Source organism: Eurosta solidaginis, chromosome X (assembly GCF_040869045.1).
Source record: "Eurosta solidaginis isolate ZX-2024a chromosome X, ASM4086904v1, whole genome shotgun sequence".
In the NCBI taxonomy this organism is placed as follows: domain Eukaryota; kingdom Metazoa; phylum Arthropoda; class Insecta; order Diptera; family Tephritidae; genus Eurosta; species Eurosta solidaginis.
The window spans coordinates 198286507-198302763 of record NC_090324.1 but is presented as its reverse complement, the minus strand read 5'-3'; the positions used below and the strand labels follow the sequence as shown (position 1 = coordinate 198302763).

Below are 16257 nucleotides of genomic sequence, written 5' to 3'. Positions count from 1 at the left end.
TTCGTTTGATACCCATAATGTACAAACGCATTCTAGAGTCAACCCTGGTCCACCTTTATAACGATATCCCGAAAAGGCGTACACCTATAAAACTAACTTTTAAAATACTCATTAACACCTTTCATTTGATACCCATATCGTACCAACAAATTCTAGAGTCACCCCTGGCCCACCTTTATGGCAATATCTCGAAAAGGCGTCCACCCATAGAACTAAGGCCCACTCCCTTTTAAAACACTCATTAACACCCTTCTTTTGACACCCATATTGTACAAACGCATTCTAGAGTCACCCCTGGTCCACCTTTATAACGATATCCCGAAAAGGCGTCCACCTGTAGAGCTAAGGTCCACTCCCTTTTAAAATACTCATTAACACCTTTCATTTGATACCCATATCGTACAAACAAATTCTAGGGTCACCCCTGGTCCACCTTTATGGCGATATCTCGAAAAGGCGTCCACCTATAGAACTAAGGCCCACTCCCTTTTAAAATGCTCATTAACACCTTTCATTTGATACCCATATCGTACAAACAAATTCTAGAGTGACCCCTGGTCCACCTTTATTGCGATATCTTGAAAAGGCGTCCACCTATAGAACTAAGGCCCACTCCCTTTTAAAATACTCATTAACACCTTTCCTTTGATACCCATATCGTACAAACGCATTCTAGAGTCACCCCTGGTCCACCTTTATAACGATATCCCGCAAAGGCGTCCACCTATAGAGCTAAGGCCCACTCCCTTTTAAAGTATTCATTAACACGTTTCATTTGATACCCATATCGTACAAACAACACATTCCAGGGTTACCCTAGGTTCATTTTCCTACATGGTGATTTTCCCTTATTTTGTCTCCATAACTCTCAACTGTGTATGTAATATTCGGTTACACCCGAACTTAGCCTTCCTTACTTGTTATTAACTGAGTTACTATTACGAGGTATATTCAGACTCATATTATTGAAATAACTCCCCATGGTATCCGCGACTGCCCTAGTGATTTCTTCCCGCATCTGTCGAGAAGCACGTTCCTCAAATTCCCTGAATGTACATTCTATCATATTATGCATAACATTTTGATTAAAAACATGACCAGAGTTTTGTGGTGTACGAGCATTGTTTCCCCCACGATTTCTACCTCGCCAGTTGTCATGGTTTGAAGTATGGCTAGTGGAAAGTACTTCATTACTATTTACCCTCGATCTTGTGACCTCACTTTCTCGTCTTGGTAGTGCACCTTGACTGAGAAAAGTGTCTAAATTAGTTGTAGGATCTTGTTCGTTGAAACTTTTTAGCGACTCAGTTTCGCAACACCGCCTACATAAGGGGTAAGCATTGTTTTCTGTTAACCATCTGGTTATACAGGTACGATGAAAGGAATGTTGACAAGGAGTCGTGCAACCGTTCTCCAATGTCAATTCTTCATTGCAAATGGTACAAGTTAATTGCTGAACACTTAAGATAACTAAATCTTCGCTGCTATGACGCACAGCCATTATGAATTCTCAAAAAAAAGTGTCTTATTCGCAAAAAAAATGTGTCAAAGTTCGAATATCGCAGTTTATGTAAACGCAAAAAAAATAATTAGTAAAACTACTATGTATGTAGGTTTCTCGTAACTGAAATAAAAACGAATGTGATAATGGTTTTTATAAGCCTTCGTTCGTACAGAAGAAAGCAGTTAGGTCTAGCATTTCCAAAAAGTATAAAAATTAATAAAAAAACTTTGTATGGAAGAAAATCATTCAAAAACGTATCTACATTCAAAAGTGGTGCTCAGATAATTCCATAATAAATGAATTAACTTTCCCCCTTATTTTGTAATTTGACTGGCTACGTAACCGATAATGAAACAGTTAGCGTAATTCATCGCCAAACAAGCAAAAGATATGATAAAAAAATCGTTTGTATCTATTTATTAATTTGATTAGGATTGTTAAGGTTAGTACAAAATTTTCAAGTAAACGCAGATTAATTCCATTCACACTAAATCAAACCGAAAAAGAATTTATTTGGTTGGTTAGCTCAAAAGTGCGAAAGACTTAAAATAACTAAATTCCAAACTCAAACAAATTTTTTCCCGAAAAGGCTTTATTGAAACTTTATTTAATAAAGTATAACTGTATAAAAAAAGTATAAACTACCGTTTTTCCATAAATGAAGCTAATATCTTTGTTAAATATCACTATTATTTTCTAAGATTAATATGGTATGTGTATGTAATCGTGCTCTTTTTATTTAGTTGATTTATGGAAAAACGGTGTAACTCGACTTATACCATTATTCCACACATCCCCTCAAATATGGAAAATTATGTAAAACAGAAAGAGAGTAACATGATCACTCCAATAATGTGCGCAAATATGCATTCCGTTTTCATGTTACTTTCCTTCTCACTAAGAAATTACATAAACATACATATATGAGGTTATAAATTATAAGAGAAACAATTTAAGACTTAGATCAAAAATCTTCTTGAGGTTATTTAAAAAATGGAAACCAATGCAACCTTACTCTTTCTTAGCTGAACTGCAATAGTGAGGTGTCATTTTAATTTATTAAAAGATCATAATAATCTTTATATTTCGTATTCAAATTAATTAGCTTTCACTTAGTTTTCCTTCTTCCTATTCTTCTTTAGTAAAATAATTTCTTCTCTCTAGTTTTAACTTAGTTTATAATTGCTTTACTACATTAAAATTTACATACATATACATTACACATTAGCATGTGAATATAATCAACAAAAAAAATATTTGTAGTTCCATTTACTTTTAAATCACCTGAAGCACTTCTAAAACAGTATCAGGGGGTTACAAGTAGCCTTCCTTAAACCTTAATGAATTTTATGAGGTTTTAATCCAATCAAACATTTTTTTTCTTGGAGATTTCGTTTCATAGATTACCCTCGTTCTAGGGAATTTTAGTTTAGCTTTAAGTAACTAGGGTTTCAAACTAATTTCTCCCTATCTATAGTTAACTTAAACAAAAATTTCACGTAGCCACATGGCTTTGGCTGCCCGTGCTGAACTAATAATTTCAGGAATTTTCTGGTCCTTCGGCTGTGGGTCCCCAAACTGATCCAGATTCACTGTTGTTGCTCTTCTTATGCCGCAGGATGGGTTATTATTTTAATTATATATATTATTATATTTTGTTGATCGCGGTTCATTTTTATTGATATAACACTTGAACCGCATTTTTTTTATCGGTGAGCATGCACCACTCTAAAACGATTTAAAAGCACGACTTTACTCTTGAAGATCGCCAGAAAGAAAGAGCTAATTTTTGCGGAAATCAATTTGACCTCCTCTTTCTTTATTCTCATTTTCTTAAGCCCATCCTGCCCACAGTTAGACCAATTGCCACAGGCGTTGCCGCTGAGCTAATTTCTTTTAAATTTAACCCTAGTAGGAATTTGTGAAACCAAATGTTACCAAATATTGCTAATTGTTGTCCTCAGAGAAATTAACTACCAGGCCATTCTATGTGAGTACAACCTACTAATATTACGATCAACAAAGATACTTTAGGAACCAAAGCCGCGCTCACACACTTTTAACCAAAAAACACTATTTTTCAACTGCATACCATCATGAAATTGTTGGTACAATTGAACGTAATCATAGAGTTTTTAATGCATACTTAAAAAGGCAACTTTGCCTCATGAATTGCGAAAGGAAAAAATTTACCCACTTTACAATGTCTAAAACTATGCTAAGGAGATTAAATTTAGAATGCAAAAAGCACATGAAATGGCAAAAATTTAATAACTAAAAATAAAATACAAAGCAAAACTTTTTATGATAAAACGGCTCGTCCATTAGCTATTAAAATAGGAGAGAAAGTTCTTTACAAAAAGAACCATGAAACAAACACGAAAATATCTATCAGGGACCGTTTATTGTTACAAAAATAAACGCCCCTAATGTTATAATTTTTGATGAAATAACAAAAAAGAAAAAATTGTACACAAAAATAGAATTAATAAAGGAAATTAATAACTATTTGTTTATATTATATTCATATGTACATACATTTTTTTTTAGAAACAGCCAATAAGGCAAAACAAAAAATAAATATTTAAATTTCGACTTTAGCTTGCACTCAATGCAAATGTAAAACACAAGAAAAAAAACTATTTTCTAATATGTACTTATATATATTTTTCTAATATAAACTTAAGAATATGCAAATTCAAAATTGAACTGTATTAAAAAAAAATAAAAATAAATTTAAGGCGCGATAACCTCCGAAGAGATCTAAGGCCGAGCTTCTCTTCCAATGTGCGTCGTGCTTCTATTGATTTTCCCTACAAATTGGCCCGACGGGACCTACATGTTTTATGCGGACTCCGAACGGCATCTGCAAGGCAGTTGAATTTTCACTGAGAGCTTTTCATGGCAGAAATACACCCGGTGCGCTTGCCAAACACTGCCGAGGGGCGACCCCGCTTAGAAAAATTTTCTTCTAATTGAAAAACCTTATTTCTAAAATTTTGATGTTGCTTTGCCCGGGGTGTGAACCCAGGGCATACGGCGTTTCGTTTCCACATCTCGTATGCCATTTATGAAGCTCTGGATTTTTACCCTCTCGGTGTATTCCTCGGGTGCGTCCGCATTTGCTAGATGAGCCAGTCTTTCGACATCCGACGCAAACTCCTGCAAAGTTTCATTCGCTTTTTGGTAGCGATTTTGCATCTCAGTTTGATATATCTCTTTCCTATGCTCGCTTCCGTAACATCTCTCGACAGCGGCCATCAATGCTTCATAACTGTTCCTTTCGTGCTCTGGTATAGTCTGTAAGATTTCAGCTGCAGGCCCTTTCAATGCCACGAACAGTGCAGCAAATTTATCTTCAGCATTCCAGTTGTTCACTGCTGATGTCTTCTGAAATTGAAATATAAAGACCTGGAAAAGAACAGATTCGTCAAAAGATAGATTGTTTACCTTGGGATTGCTTGCTGAAACAGCTGGGCGATTTAGTTGCAACTCCTGTATACGACCTCTCAAAGCATCCACCTCGGCCTCGATTTTTTCCTCAAACTGCGTTATTTTCTCGTCCATACGCGCTTCGAGTTTTGATGATATACGTGCCTCTTGCGCTTCGAGTTGTACTGTTATGCGTGTCTATTGTTCATTCAGTTGTACTTCCATCTTTGATGTAATCTGTGTCGACATTTCTGAAATACGCGTTTCTTGTGCTTCAATCTTCGATGTTATGCGTGTCTCCTGCGATTCCAATTGAGATGCCATATACGTTTCCTGTTCTTCCAGTTGAGTTTCCATCTTGGATGTCATATATGTCTCCTGTTCTTCCAGTTGAGTTTCCCTCTTGGATGTTACTGTCGCCGTTTGTGCAGATATTGCAGCTAATATCGTGTTCAAGTCTGTGTTCGCCATTGTCTGCCGTGTTTCATTTTCCTCCTCCAATTTTGTTGTCTCATCGCCATCAAGATGAATGACATACTCTTCCACGTTAATTCCTTCTGCTTCCATTGCCTCTCGTAGTCGTGCCTGAAGTTCGAATTAAATGTCGGTTGTATTCTATCCACCGCTCTCCAACACCTTCTTCAGTTGCTGGATCTTCAATTCACTTAACTTTGCCATGTCCTTGTTGTCCTCTGGAATTTTTTTCAACAATTCCTCTTCTGACACCAATTGTAACGAATTTACTTGCAAATCCTCTTATTTGCCCTTCTGCTAAGTTCGAATCACTAAACTGTTGAATAAACAACCCCAATATTGAATAATGGAAAAATGGCCTTTTCTAAAGTACTTCACAATAACACTTATACTTTGCAACTAGCTTGCTTAACAACCAAACTGATTGATAGCTCAAATGAAACTCACTCTTCGCCTCTACTGTCGCGCCTTTTACACTTTTTGATTTCTCATTGCATACTTCCAGACTTTCCATTCCAGAACTTACTAGTTAGTTTCAGCTACAAAATCGCCAGCTGTAGGATGTGAAAAAATGCGTGAGCGCTTTTTGCAGACAATATATTCTAACGAATTTAATGCAATTCCTCTTATTTGCAACTTTCTACTAACGTTCGAATCACTAAACTGTTGAATAAGTAACTCCAATATTCGATAATGCAAAATGGTGTTTATTAGACTACTTCAAAATAACGCTTATACTTCGCAACTGAAAGCTTGCTTAAATCAAACTGACTTGTCGTGCCTCAACTGTTGCTGCTTTTATACTGTTTGATTTCCTCGTTGACATATTTCTAGGCGCTTCTATTTCTAGAATTTTATTTAGTTAGCACCTATAAAATTACCAGCTATAACTACGTTTATAGCTTCTCATATGCGCGTGTATATGTGAGTGATACTTGCACAAATTACTGCCTACTTTTGGGAGTATATCAGATATATGCATATATTTGTGCGTTGCTCTCCGCTGCTTGTATGGATATATGTATAGACATAGTGATTGATTTATTGATGAGCATACAAGTCACTGCTTAGTATTGGCTTAGAGAAGATAGTATAACTTAATGCTGCTAATATTCGTCACAATATTTATGTTTGTTTGTTTTAATGGTGTGTTCAATTTATACTTATTATTAAGAATTCATGAGCTTAACACCGGCTTATAATAATTGAATATTCAATTATTATGTTTTTCTAAGTTGTGTTGTTAGTGTAGAAATAAGATAAACTGAATTAAGCAAGGACACAAATACAAGCAGGATAGCCTAGTGTTTAAGGCAACTGCAGTCTCGGTGAAACCTTTGATAACATTGCGAAATTGCCTGACGATGGATTCGTGGCGGTTTTCGAACTGGTACCATCGCAATATGCCAGTAAATGTTTCTTTCTTTCTTTACAGTTTCTCTTAGAAAAACATAATAATGGAATATTCAATTATTAAGCTCATGAAATCTTAATAACAAGTATAAATTGAACACACCATTAAAACAAACAAACAACTACACAGCTACAAAAATGTTTGCGTTTCCGCTAGTTAATTCTGCAATTCTCTTCGGGGCCCTCCAAGATATAAGAGCCCCTCTATACAGAAGAGGTTATACCTAAAAAGTTACATAAGTGGAAATATTTAAAAGTGAGGTTTAATTTTGTAATTTTACCATGTCCCTTGCGAACAGCCCAAGTGCCAATACAGAAGAATAAAAAACACGGAAAGTGCTGTGCCGATGGGACAAATGCTATATATAAGACCGATCTTTTCGATTTTTTTACACAATAATATATGCTATATATCAATTGATGATATTTGAAACTTATAGCTGTAAAAATGGTGTAGAAATTGCGAAAAGTTTCTTATCTGAACAATCGGTTGTACGAGATATATGTATACTATATATACGAGCGATATAATCGTTTTTTACAGACAACAATATGAGCTTTTTACGAAAGCATATTGTAACGAATTTACTTGCAAATCCTCTTATTTGCAATCCTCTGCTAAGTTCGAATTACTAAACTGTTGAATAAATAACTCCAATATTGAACAATGGAAAAATGGCCTTTATTAAAGTACTTCACAATAACACTTATACTTTGCTACTCGCTGGCTTAATAACCAAACTGATTGATAACTCAAATGAAACCCTACTATTGGCCGCGAGATCGCGTGCTTAATCAAACTGATTGATAGCTTAACTCAAACTGAATTACAGCGCCTCTACATCTGTCGCCTTTTATACTCTTTGGTTTCCTCGTTCGTCTTTTTCTAGAATCTACTAGCATTGTCCATGAGCTCTCAAACTTCTCAGCTATAACTAAAATTGCAAAATTTTATACATCTTTTAGGTGCTTCCAGAATCTACTAGTCCAGTAGCTCTCAAACTTCTCAGATATATGCATGTGTTTGCGCATTGACTCTCCGCTGCTCGTATTCGTACATGGTACATATGTGTAGACGCATTATTTATTCGTTTATGTAGATACATAAAGATTGAATTATTGATGTGAATGTTTGTAGTTTACAGTCTCTCGCGCACACATAGGCGTATAAGTAAATGCATCTGTGTGTGACATCTCTCGGCTGCCTTATATATGCGTATACATGATTTGATTATTGACGTAAATATCGCTTAGCATCGCCTTAGTGATGGTGTAGCTTAGTGATGCTAATATCCGTGACAATATGATGAAATTTAACGCTTCAATCTTATGAATTGAGGAAGATATGACAAAAATCCTATCATTAAAAAAATCGGTTGTAACCGGGATATATGCTTTAGTGATACGATCCGGCCAGTTCTGACAAATATCTTATTGGACATCTAAATATACCCACCGTATCTCGAAAATTAAGGGACTAGTTAGCGTTAAAACAAACGATCCGAGATACAGAGAGACGGACATGGCTAAATCAACTCAGCTTGCCATCCTGATCATTTTTGTGTGCTTTTTGTTGGGTATATGTCTTCGCATTTAAGGGCTTACAATTATGAGATTTGGGACAAACTTTATATACCATTTTAATGTTCATGAAAGGATACAAAAATTATTTCTCTTACGACCCCACTATCTTCTCCAAATATCAATGCACACTTGCATTGGCTGGGTGACTCCATATGCCTATACACCTAGGGCGGAACTGACGATACCGAGGGCCAAACTGTAGTTAGCAAATCCAGCGACCTTGCAATATACGCCGAAACATATTGCACACTGCGTACACTTTGCTGGACCTCGAAGGACACGATAAATTGTTCTTCTTGTGTTAAATTATCTCTAGGGCACACAGAAGAAAACACTGAGGACGAACTTTATATTTGTTTGTTGCTTCCGGCGTACACTAAGAACACGCTTATTGTTTTAAGCGTATTTTGAAAATCATTTTTAATTTTATAGTTCGAAGTGCTTCAAAAGGGGGTTTTTAATTTTTTTTTACTTTATTTATTTAGTGTTATCAATAGATGACCTACCTAATGCCGGAAAAATAGTAAATAATACCAAATCTCTATTCGTATTCAACCAGTAGATAGATGGTAAATCTATAACAGCCCAGCTATAATCTATGTTCACTTAATATTTATTAATTTATAAAAATATAAAATTAAACCCTTTACACAGCATCTATTCTTGGTGAGACAAGTAACGATTTGCTATCAACAAATGTCAGCCACATCAAGATGGAAAATTCCTCTGGAGGTTATGAATACAGCCCATTTCAATTGCCGCAGGCTTCGATTGGTATTGGTGTAGAAATTCCAAGTAATATGCTAATTAATTCGCATACTGGTCGTTCGGCCGCAGCCAGTTCTTCTATGATCGTTCCGGCAGGGTATAGCAGTAAGCTAACGAATCTATCGATAATTTGGATATTGTTTCTTAATATATTATTGATAATTTTTGCATCCACAGTCGACTTTGTTGATCCACGTAATATGCATTTTCCGTCATCACCACTGCTCCGTGCTCAAGGCCCGGCATCCTGTAAGAATGATCTTTGTACATTATCTGAGGTGGGCGTAAACAACGTGGGTGGTAGTGGATTTTCAGTGGTACTACGTTCAAATGAATCCGCCACCGAAGGCAATGTGCAAACAGCCAGCGAAACATCTACAGTGCAGAGATACACGCCCACAGCAAATCGCTCTCTTCTGAATGTCAGTAATTTGCGATCGAATGAGGGTAATTATTTTTTTTTTAATATGCATTGATTTCAACTTTCTTCTGAAGATTTATTTCAAGATTATTCTCCGAACGATGTTTGTCATTTTCGTAAAATAAAGAAAAGGCGCCCTTGCACGTTGTACATTCTTGCACTTTTGCATTCAACCCTGCCTGCCTCTATGCGTTTTCTATGAAACACACAAGAATTTAAAGCTTCGCCCACCTGCCTAGTTTTAAGTTAAGCCATTATAGTGCAATCGAAAACAAATAAAAATGAGACTGATTTAGAACAGTAAAACACTTAACATTTTTATACTAAGTTGAGCAGAGCTGACAGAGTATATTAACTTTGATTGGATAACGGTTGGTTATACAGGTATAAGGGAATCGAGATAGATATAGACTTCCATATATCAAAATCACCAGTATCGAAAAAAAAATTGATTGAGCCATGTCCGTCCGTCCGTTAACACGATAACTTGAGTAAATTTTGAGGTATCTTGATGAAATATGGTATGTAGATTCCTGGGCACTCATCTCAGATCGCTATTTAAAATGAACGATATCAGACTATAACCACGCGCACTTTTTCGATATCGAAAATTTCGAAAAACCGAAAAAGTGCGATAATTAATTACCAAAGACGGATAAAGCGATTAAACTCGGTAGGTGAGTTGAACTTAAGAAGCAAAATAGAAAATTAGTAAAATTTTGGACAATGGGCGTAGTACCGCCCACGTTTTTTTTTATTTATTGATGGTGTATTTATAAAATAAGGTAATTTAAAAGTTTTGCAAGCTGTAATTTGGCAGTCGTTGAAGATATCATGATGAAATTTGGCAGGAACGTTACTCCTATTAATATTTGCATGCTTAATAAAAAGTATTAAAATCGGAGAACGACCACGGCCACATTAAAAAAAAATGTTTAAAGTCAAATTTTAACAAAAAATTTTATATCTTTACAGTATATAAGTAAATTATGCCAACATTCAACTCCAGTAACGATATGGTGCAACAAAATACAAAAATTAAAGAAAACTTCAAAATGGGCGTGGCTCCGCCCTTTTTCATTTAATTTGTCTAGGATACTTTTAATGCCATAAGTCGAACAAACTTTTACCAATCCTTGTGAAATTTGGTAGGAGCTTTGATTCTAGGGCGATAACTGTTTTCTGTGAAAAAGGGCGAAATCGGTTGAAGCCATGCCCAGTTTTTATATACAGTCCCCCGTCTGTCCTACCTTCGGCCGTTAACACTATACCAATAACTTGAGCAAAAATCGATATATCTTTACTAAACTCAGTTCACGTATTTATCTGAACACACTTTGTATTGGTATACAAAATGGCCGAAATCCGACTATGACCACGCCCACTTTTTGGATATCGAAAATTACGAAAAATGAAAAAAATGCCATAATTCTATACCAAATACGAAAAAAAGGATGAAACATTGTAATTGGATTGGTTTATTGAAGCAAAATATAAATTTAGAAAAAAACTTTGTAAAATGGGTGTGACACCTACCCTATTTTATATGCGTATGCGTTCGATTCTTTGCTTTCAAAGTATAAGTTTAAGTAGAATAAAATGAAAAAGTTCTGCAGGGCGAAATCAAAAGCCCCTGAAATCTTGGCAGGAATACTGGTCGTGGTGTTAAATATACAAATAAATTAGCGGTACCCGACAAATGATATTCTGGGTCACCCTGGTCCACATTTTGGTCGATATCTCGAAAACCTCCTTCACATATACACTCCCTTTTAAAACCCTCATTAATACCTTTAATTAGATACCCATATCGTACAAACACATTATAGAGTCACCTCTGGTCCACCTTTATGGCGATATCTCGAAAAGGCGTCCACCTATAGAACTAAGGCCCACGCCCTTTCAAAATAGTCAGCCCTGTTCCACCTTTATGGCGATATCCTAAATGGCGTCCACCTATAGAACTATGGCCCACTCCCTCTTAAAATACTCTTTAATACCTTCCATTTGATACACATGTCATACACACACATTCCAGGGTTACTTAGGTTCATTTTCCTACATGGTGATTTTCCCTTATTTTGTCTCCATAGCTCTCAGCTGAGTATGTAGTGATCGGTTACACCCGAACTTAGACTTACTTTCTTGTTTTTGTTGACTTTAACAAAGTTTATTATTCACATTTATAGACGGCAATGTCGTGACGATATCGCATGAGCGCTAAAGTACACTAACTTTATTTTTTTGTAGAAATTATCAAAAATACCCACAAGAAATAAGCATAATATATAGATATGCATTAAAATATATAGTAGACAATAGGTGGACTGTAAAAGCAAAAACTGAGTAGCGGTAGCATCATCAAATATCTGCCCTTGAATACATATGTAACTATGTTCCATTGTTCACCTTTATGTGTATGCTTGCACTTAGTGAAATAGCAAGTAAAATAAAAACAAAGAAATTTTACTAAAGTTTGAATTAGTTCTTTTGTAAGAAACAGGAAAAGAATTTTTATCTTCTCTTCAAAATGTCTTGGTGGACAAAAATAGCACACGGGATTATGATAGCAATAGCCGGATATGAAGTAGGAAAAGGCAACTCTGAAACATCAGAGAGCAAGATAGTCATATATGAGCCATTAGTTGAAGTAGACACGAAAGATATCCCAACCATTCCAGATGTTTGGCTAGCAGTTTTAATTTGTGTAATCGTGCATTTGACCATTGCAATAGCTACGATACTTAAAAATTATATGAAAGTTGAATATAGACAGTTGAAAAACGTTCAATACCGTTTCTAAAAATTTTTCCAATTGAACAAGGTACAAATATCCATTTTAGTACTTTATTATTTAAACTCAACTCGAAGCTGAGGAAGAGCAGCAAACATTTGAAGATTAAACTTTACACAGTAACCCTCAAAATGCATAAACCAACAGTGGAATTTATTAAGACAGCATCATCAGCGCTGTCCAAGGTAGATGGCAAATGAAGAATTTGCATAATTTCTTTGAATGCTCCTGATATCTTTAAACAAATCAAAGATAGTCACGAAGCAATCTCAAATTTCCATGAAAGTTATCGAAATACCAACCACGAAGGCTGTCAAGGTAGAAGATTTATACCACAGCCCTGATAAAATAATAATTTTTCATAAAATAATGATTGATTAAAAATCTTGTGTCAGTGGAAGTATGCAAAATACTAAAAAACTAAACAACCAGCCAATTGTAACAACAAGATTGAGAAAAAGTCACAAAGAGAACCTTATTATATATATAAAGCGCTAACTAAATCTGCAAAAGAGTAGTATCGCTCGTTTTCAATTCCCCAAAGGATTGAAAAATGGTAGCATAAAAATACAAGCAACTTGATTGTTGAGGAAGAGATTGACTTAGGACAATACTTGACCAGGCTGAAAAATGCCGACAATCTAGGGCTTGTAAAGAAATAAAAAGACAGTTGTCCCTTAGGAGACAAATTGGTCAGGTATAATATATACTGCAGTAGGAAAATTTAGAAAGAAAATAGGTACACAAGTTCTCAAAGATCCAATAATTGCATTATGATAAATCGCGATAAAATTAGAATATTTTTTTATAAAAATCTTGACGATTCTGTTTTGGTGGCCGCCGCAGAAATCGCATGACACATAAGATCAGAAAAAAAAGTATTGCTGGAAAATATGAAAATATAAAAAGTACGTTTAAAAATAAAAATTTGCATCCACTGTACCTTCCTTTTACCCATTAGTTGAACTACTTCTACTACACAACTACCTCGCTTTTCCATCAAATGCAGCTTCTAAACTTTCTGTACAACTAGCTAAAATCATCTTATTCTAAGATTGTAATTTTAGTTTGACTCAAACAAAATGAAATAACGACTCAAAAGCTATGGTTATTAGAAATATCATAGTAGAGATATAGGGCCCGGTAGAATAGAAAATATCAATAGGAAAAATATTTTTACTTTAATTCCCTTAGAAAAAATATAGATAAAAAAAAATAATTTTACTTTAAGCCCTTATAGAGTAAAAAACATCGATAAAAACAACAATTTTACATTAATACCACATAGAATAGGAAATAGCGGTAGGACAAGTAGAGATAAGGAAATAATAATTCATAAAAATAGGCTTAAACCTATATAAAACCTTTAGTAATAACCAAAATAATTTAACAAAAAACAAAAAAAAAAAAAACAACAATCTCATTATAAGCATCCCACTTTACTCATAATTCCCATTAAGTACTCGCAAATAAAAAAAAAAAGAAACAAACGTCAACTCAATACGTTGTGACGCACTTTTCCTTTGGCTTTGCCGGGGTTGGCCTCAGTCCGTCCAGGGTTCCTGAAAGTAAAAATCCCTACCTGTCCTTCTAAAGGAATAACCCTGTTTATTTCATGCAAGAAACTTTATAAGTATTTATTTTATAAAAAATTTATATCTACTCCTAGCATATTCCCTTGCTTTGTAAGAGGTGACTGATGTAATAAAACCCTCGGCCAACCTCTGCGGTCAAATGGAGTAATAAAGCCTCCAGACGAATATACTTTAGTACAAATGAACTCAAAACCTTCAGGTGTACTCTTGGTCGGTAGTCATAAAACCTACCGACTCGTATGCCTGTCTCCTAATCTCTCTGCATTTCAATGCGAATTCGCCGCCTTTATATACTAATTTTTGCACGCAGGCAAACGGTTATTTTAGAATAACAATTTCTAACTAATAATATTAACAATATAAAACCACAGTTATTCCGGTGAATATTTCTTTCCATGAATATCCACGCATCATAATGCTCCTTATTGAATAAAATGCCTTTGTATTTGTCCGCATTCCGTGCTTTCCAGCCTTCCTTTTAACTATTGTGTGTTTGTACATTTGTTCGTTGTCACCTGATTCTAACGTTATGTTTTGCTTTGCCCAATGCTTCTGCGTTCTGTTGTACGGCGTGCGTTGGTGGTAAGTATGTATAGAAAAATTCCAATTAGTAGCGGCGCTTATTTTGACGACTTGCTGCTGATCTCCGTTCACTTAAGTTATTATGTATGTTGTATTTGTAGCTGGGTGTATTGGATTTTGAGTGTGCAAAGGGTTGATTGACCGGTGCATTTTTATGTTTTGTGCATATCTACCTCCCTTCCAAATATTCAATGCATGCTAGGGTGATCCTATATTTAAAATTTATGTGGACGGAAATGTAAATATTTTGCTTGCGTGCAGAAGAGCGCAAGTCGAATTTGTACTTCAATTTGGTAATTATTAATTCAATGTAAAGCAGAATATATATATTTTAGAGTATAATTCATTATAAATATGTATATTTCGGGTACTTCATGAAAATGTATAAACAATAGATCCAAAGTTATTCAAATATTATGTATGTTACAAAAATGCATGTTAGGAAAATATATATGTATATATGTATATGTTGTGAGGGTACAAAGCCCTCGGCTTTGGGATAGAGTTTACCGAGCTTTTAGCGCTTGATCCGACTTGCGGGTACTTCTTGAAATGAAATTTCTTCGTGTATGATTTTACACTGTTCTGGTTGGGCGTATCCCTTACTACCGATTTGATTCGGATTGAAGTAGAATCTAACGAAATAGAATGTTATTCCGCAGTTTTCTCGGGGTGTGTGTTCGTTTAGGGCTGTCATAGCGAACTACCTTCCTAGATGTAATTTTGATCCATGTGTCGGACCTCTGGCGATCCGTACCTGATTCTCTGGAAATATTTGTACCTGATTCTCCGCAATATTTTGCACTTGGCCGTCTCTGTATGCTATCAGATGTTGACTTGTACCTTGGTTCTTTCCGTGTTGTCTCTCGGTCTCTTCGCTGACTCGTGTAAGCCTACCGCAAATGGTTACCTTGCTGTTCTCTCTCTGTTGTTGTACCTCGGCATTGTTGTTTGCTCTTCGATTGGACGATGCTGACTCGGATTCATCTTCACGAGCGTCCTTCTTGTTACTCTGTTTATGACTTTGCTTCCTGGATTCGTTGTTGTTGGCGACGTCGGTTGCGTGGTATGCTTTCAGCTCACTTAGTTGGGCTGCCCTCCTCTTTCCTCTGAAGACTTTGTCTAGCTCCACGATCACTGGTGACACAAAGTTCGTTACCCAGTGAGGTCCACTGTACCTGGGCGCTAGTTTGGCTGTAAAGTTATCTACCGCTTTTGATAGCTGATGCTCGTTTACCAGCACTAAGTCGCCTATCGCCGGTCGCCATTGACTTCTTCTTAAATTGTAACACTTCGCTTGCTCTATAGATGCTCTCTCTTGCTTCCGTCGTACCACCTCGAATATTTCTTTCATCCTCGTTGACTTCTCTCCTCGGTTCGCTAATTTCTCACCTGTACCACATGTCTGCTCATCGTAAAGGCTGTTGGGAATTCTCGGTTCCCTCCCTTTATGCTGGACTGTAACCGGTCGATTCACATACACTTGTATTCAATGCCAGCGTTATCTCTGGTAACAACTCATCCCATGTCTTCTACTCTCTTCCCATAAATTGTGCTATAATCCTCTTGATGTTCCTGTTTGCTCTCTCTGTCGGGTTCTCCTGCGGTGTGCACGGCGCCGTTAATTGGTGTTTCACGCCAAGTTCCTCTAAAAATCTCTTAAAACGTCTGCTGATAAACTGCGCTCGGT

The 16257-nt window shown here is 35.9% G+C and overlaps 1 protein-coding gene across 1 annotated transcript in view; it reads left to right on the top strand.

The window, feature by feature from the left end:
• The window catches only part of LOC137235367 (nuclear factor 1 B-type-like), a 957540-nt gene extending 947707 nt beyond the window's left edge, over window positions 1-9833 (top strand). The window contains exons 7-8 of the mRNA XM_067758363.1: window positions 9062-9280; window positions 9353-9833. Of these exons, the coding sequence (XP_067614464.1) occupies window positions 9062-9280; window positions 9353-9651 (518 nt within the window). The 3' untranslated portion in view covers window positions 9652-9833. The remainder of the gene's footprint in view (window positions 1-9061; window positions 9281-9352) is intronic.
• Window positions 9834-16257: the final 6424 nt, after the last annotated feature.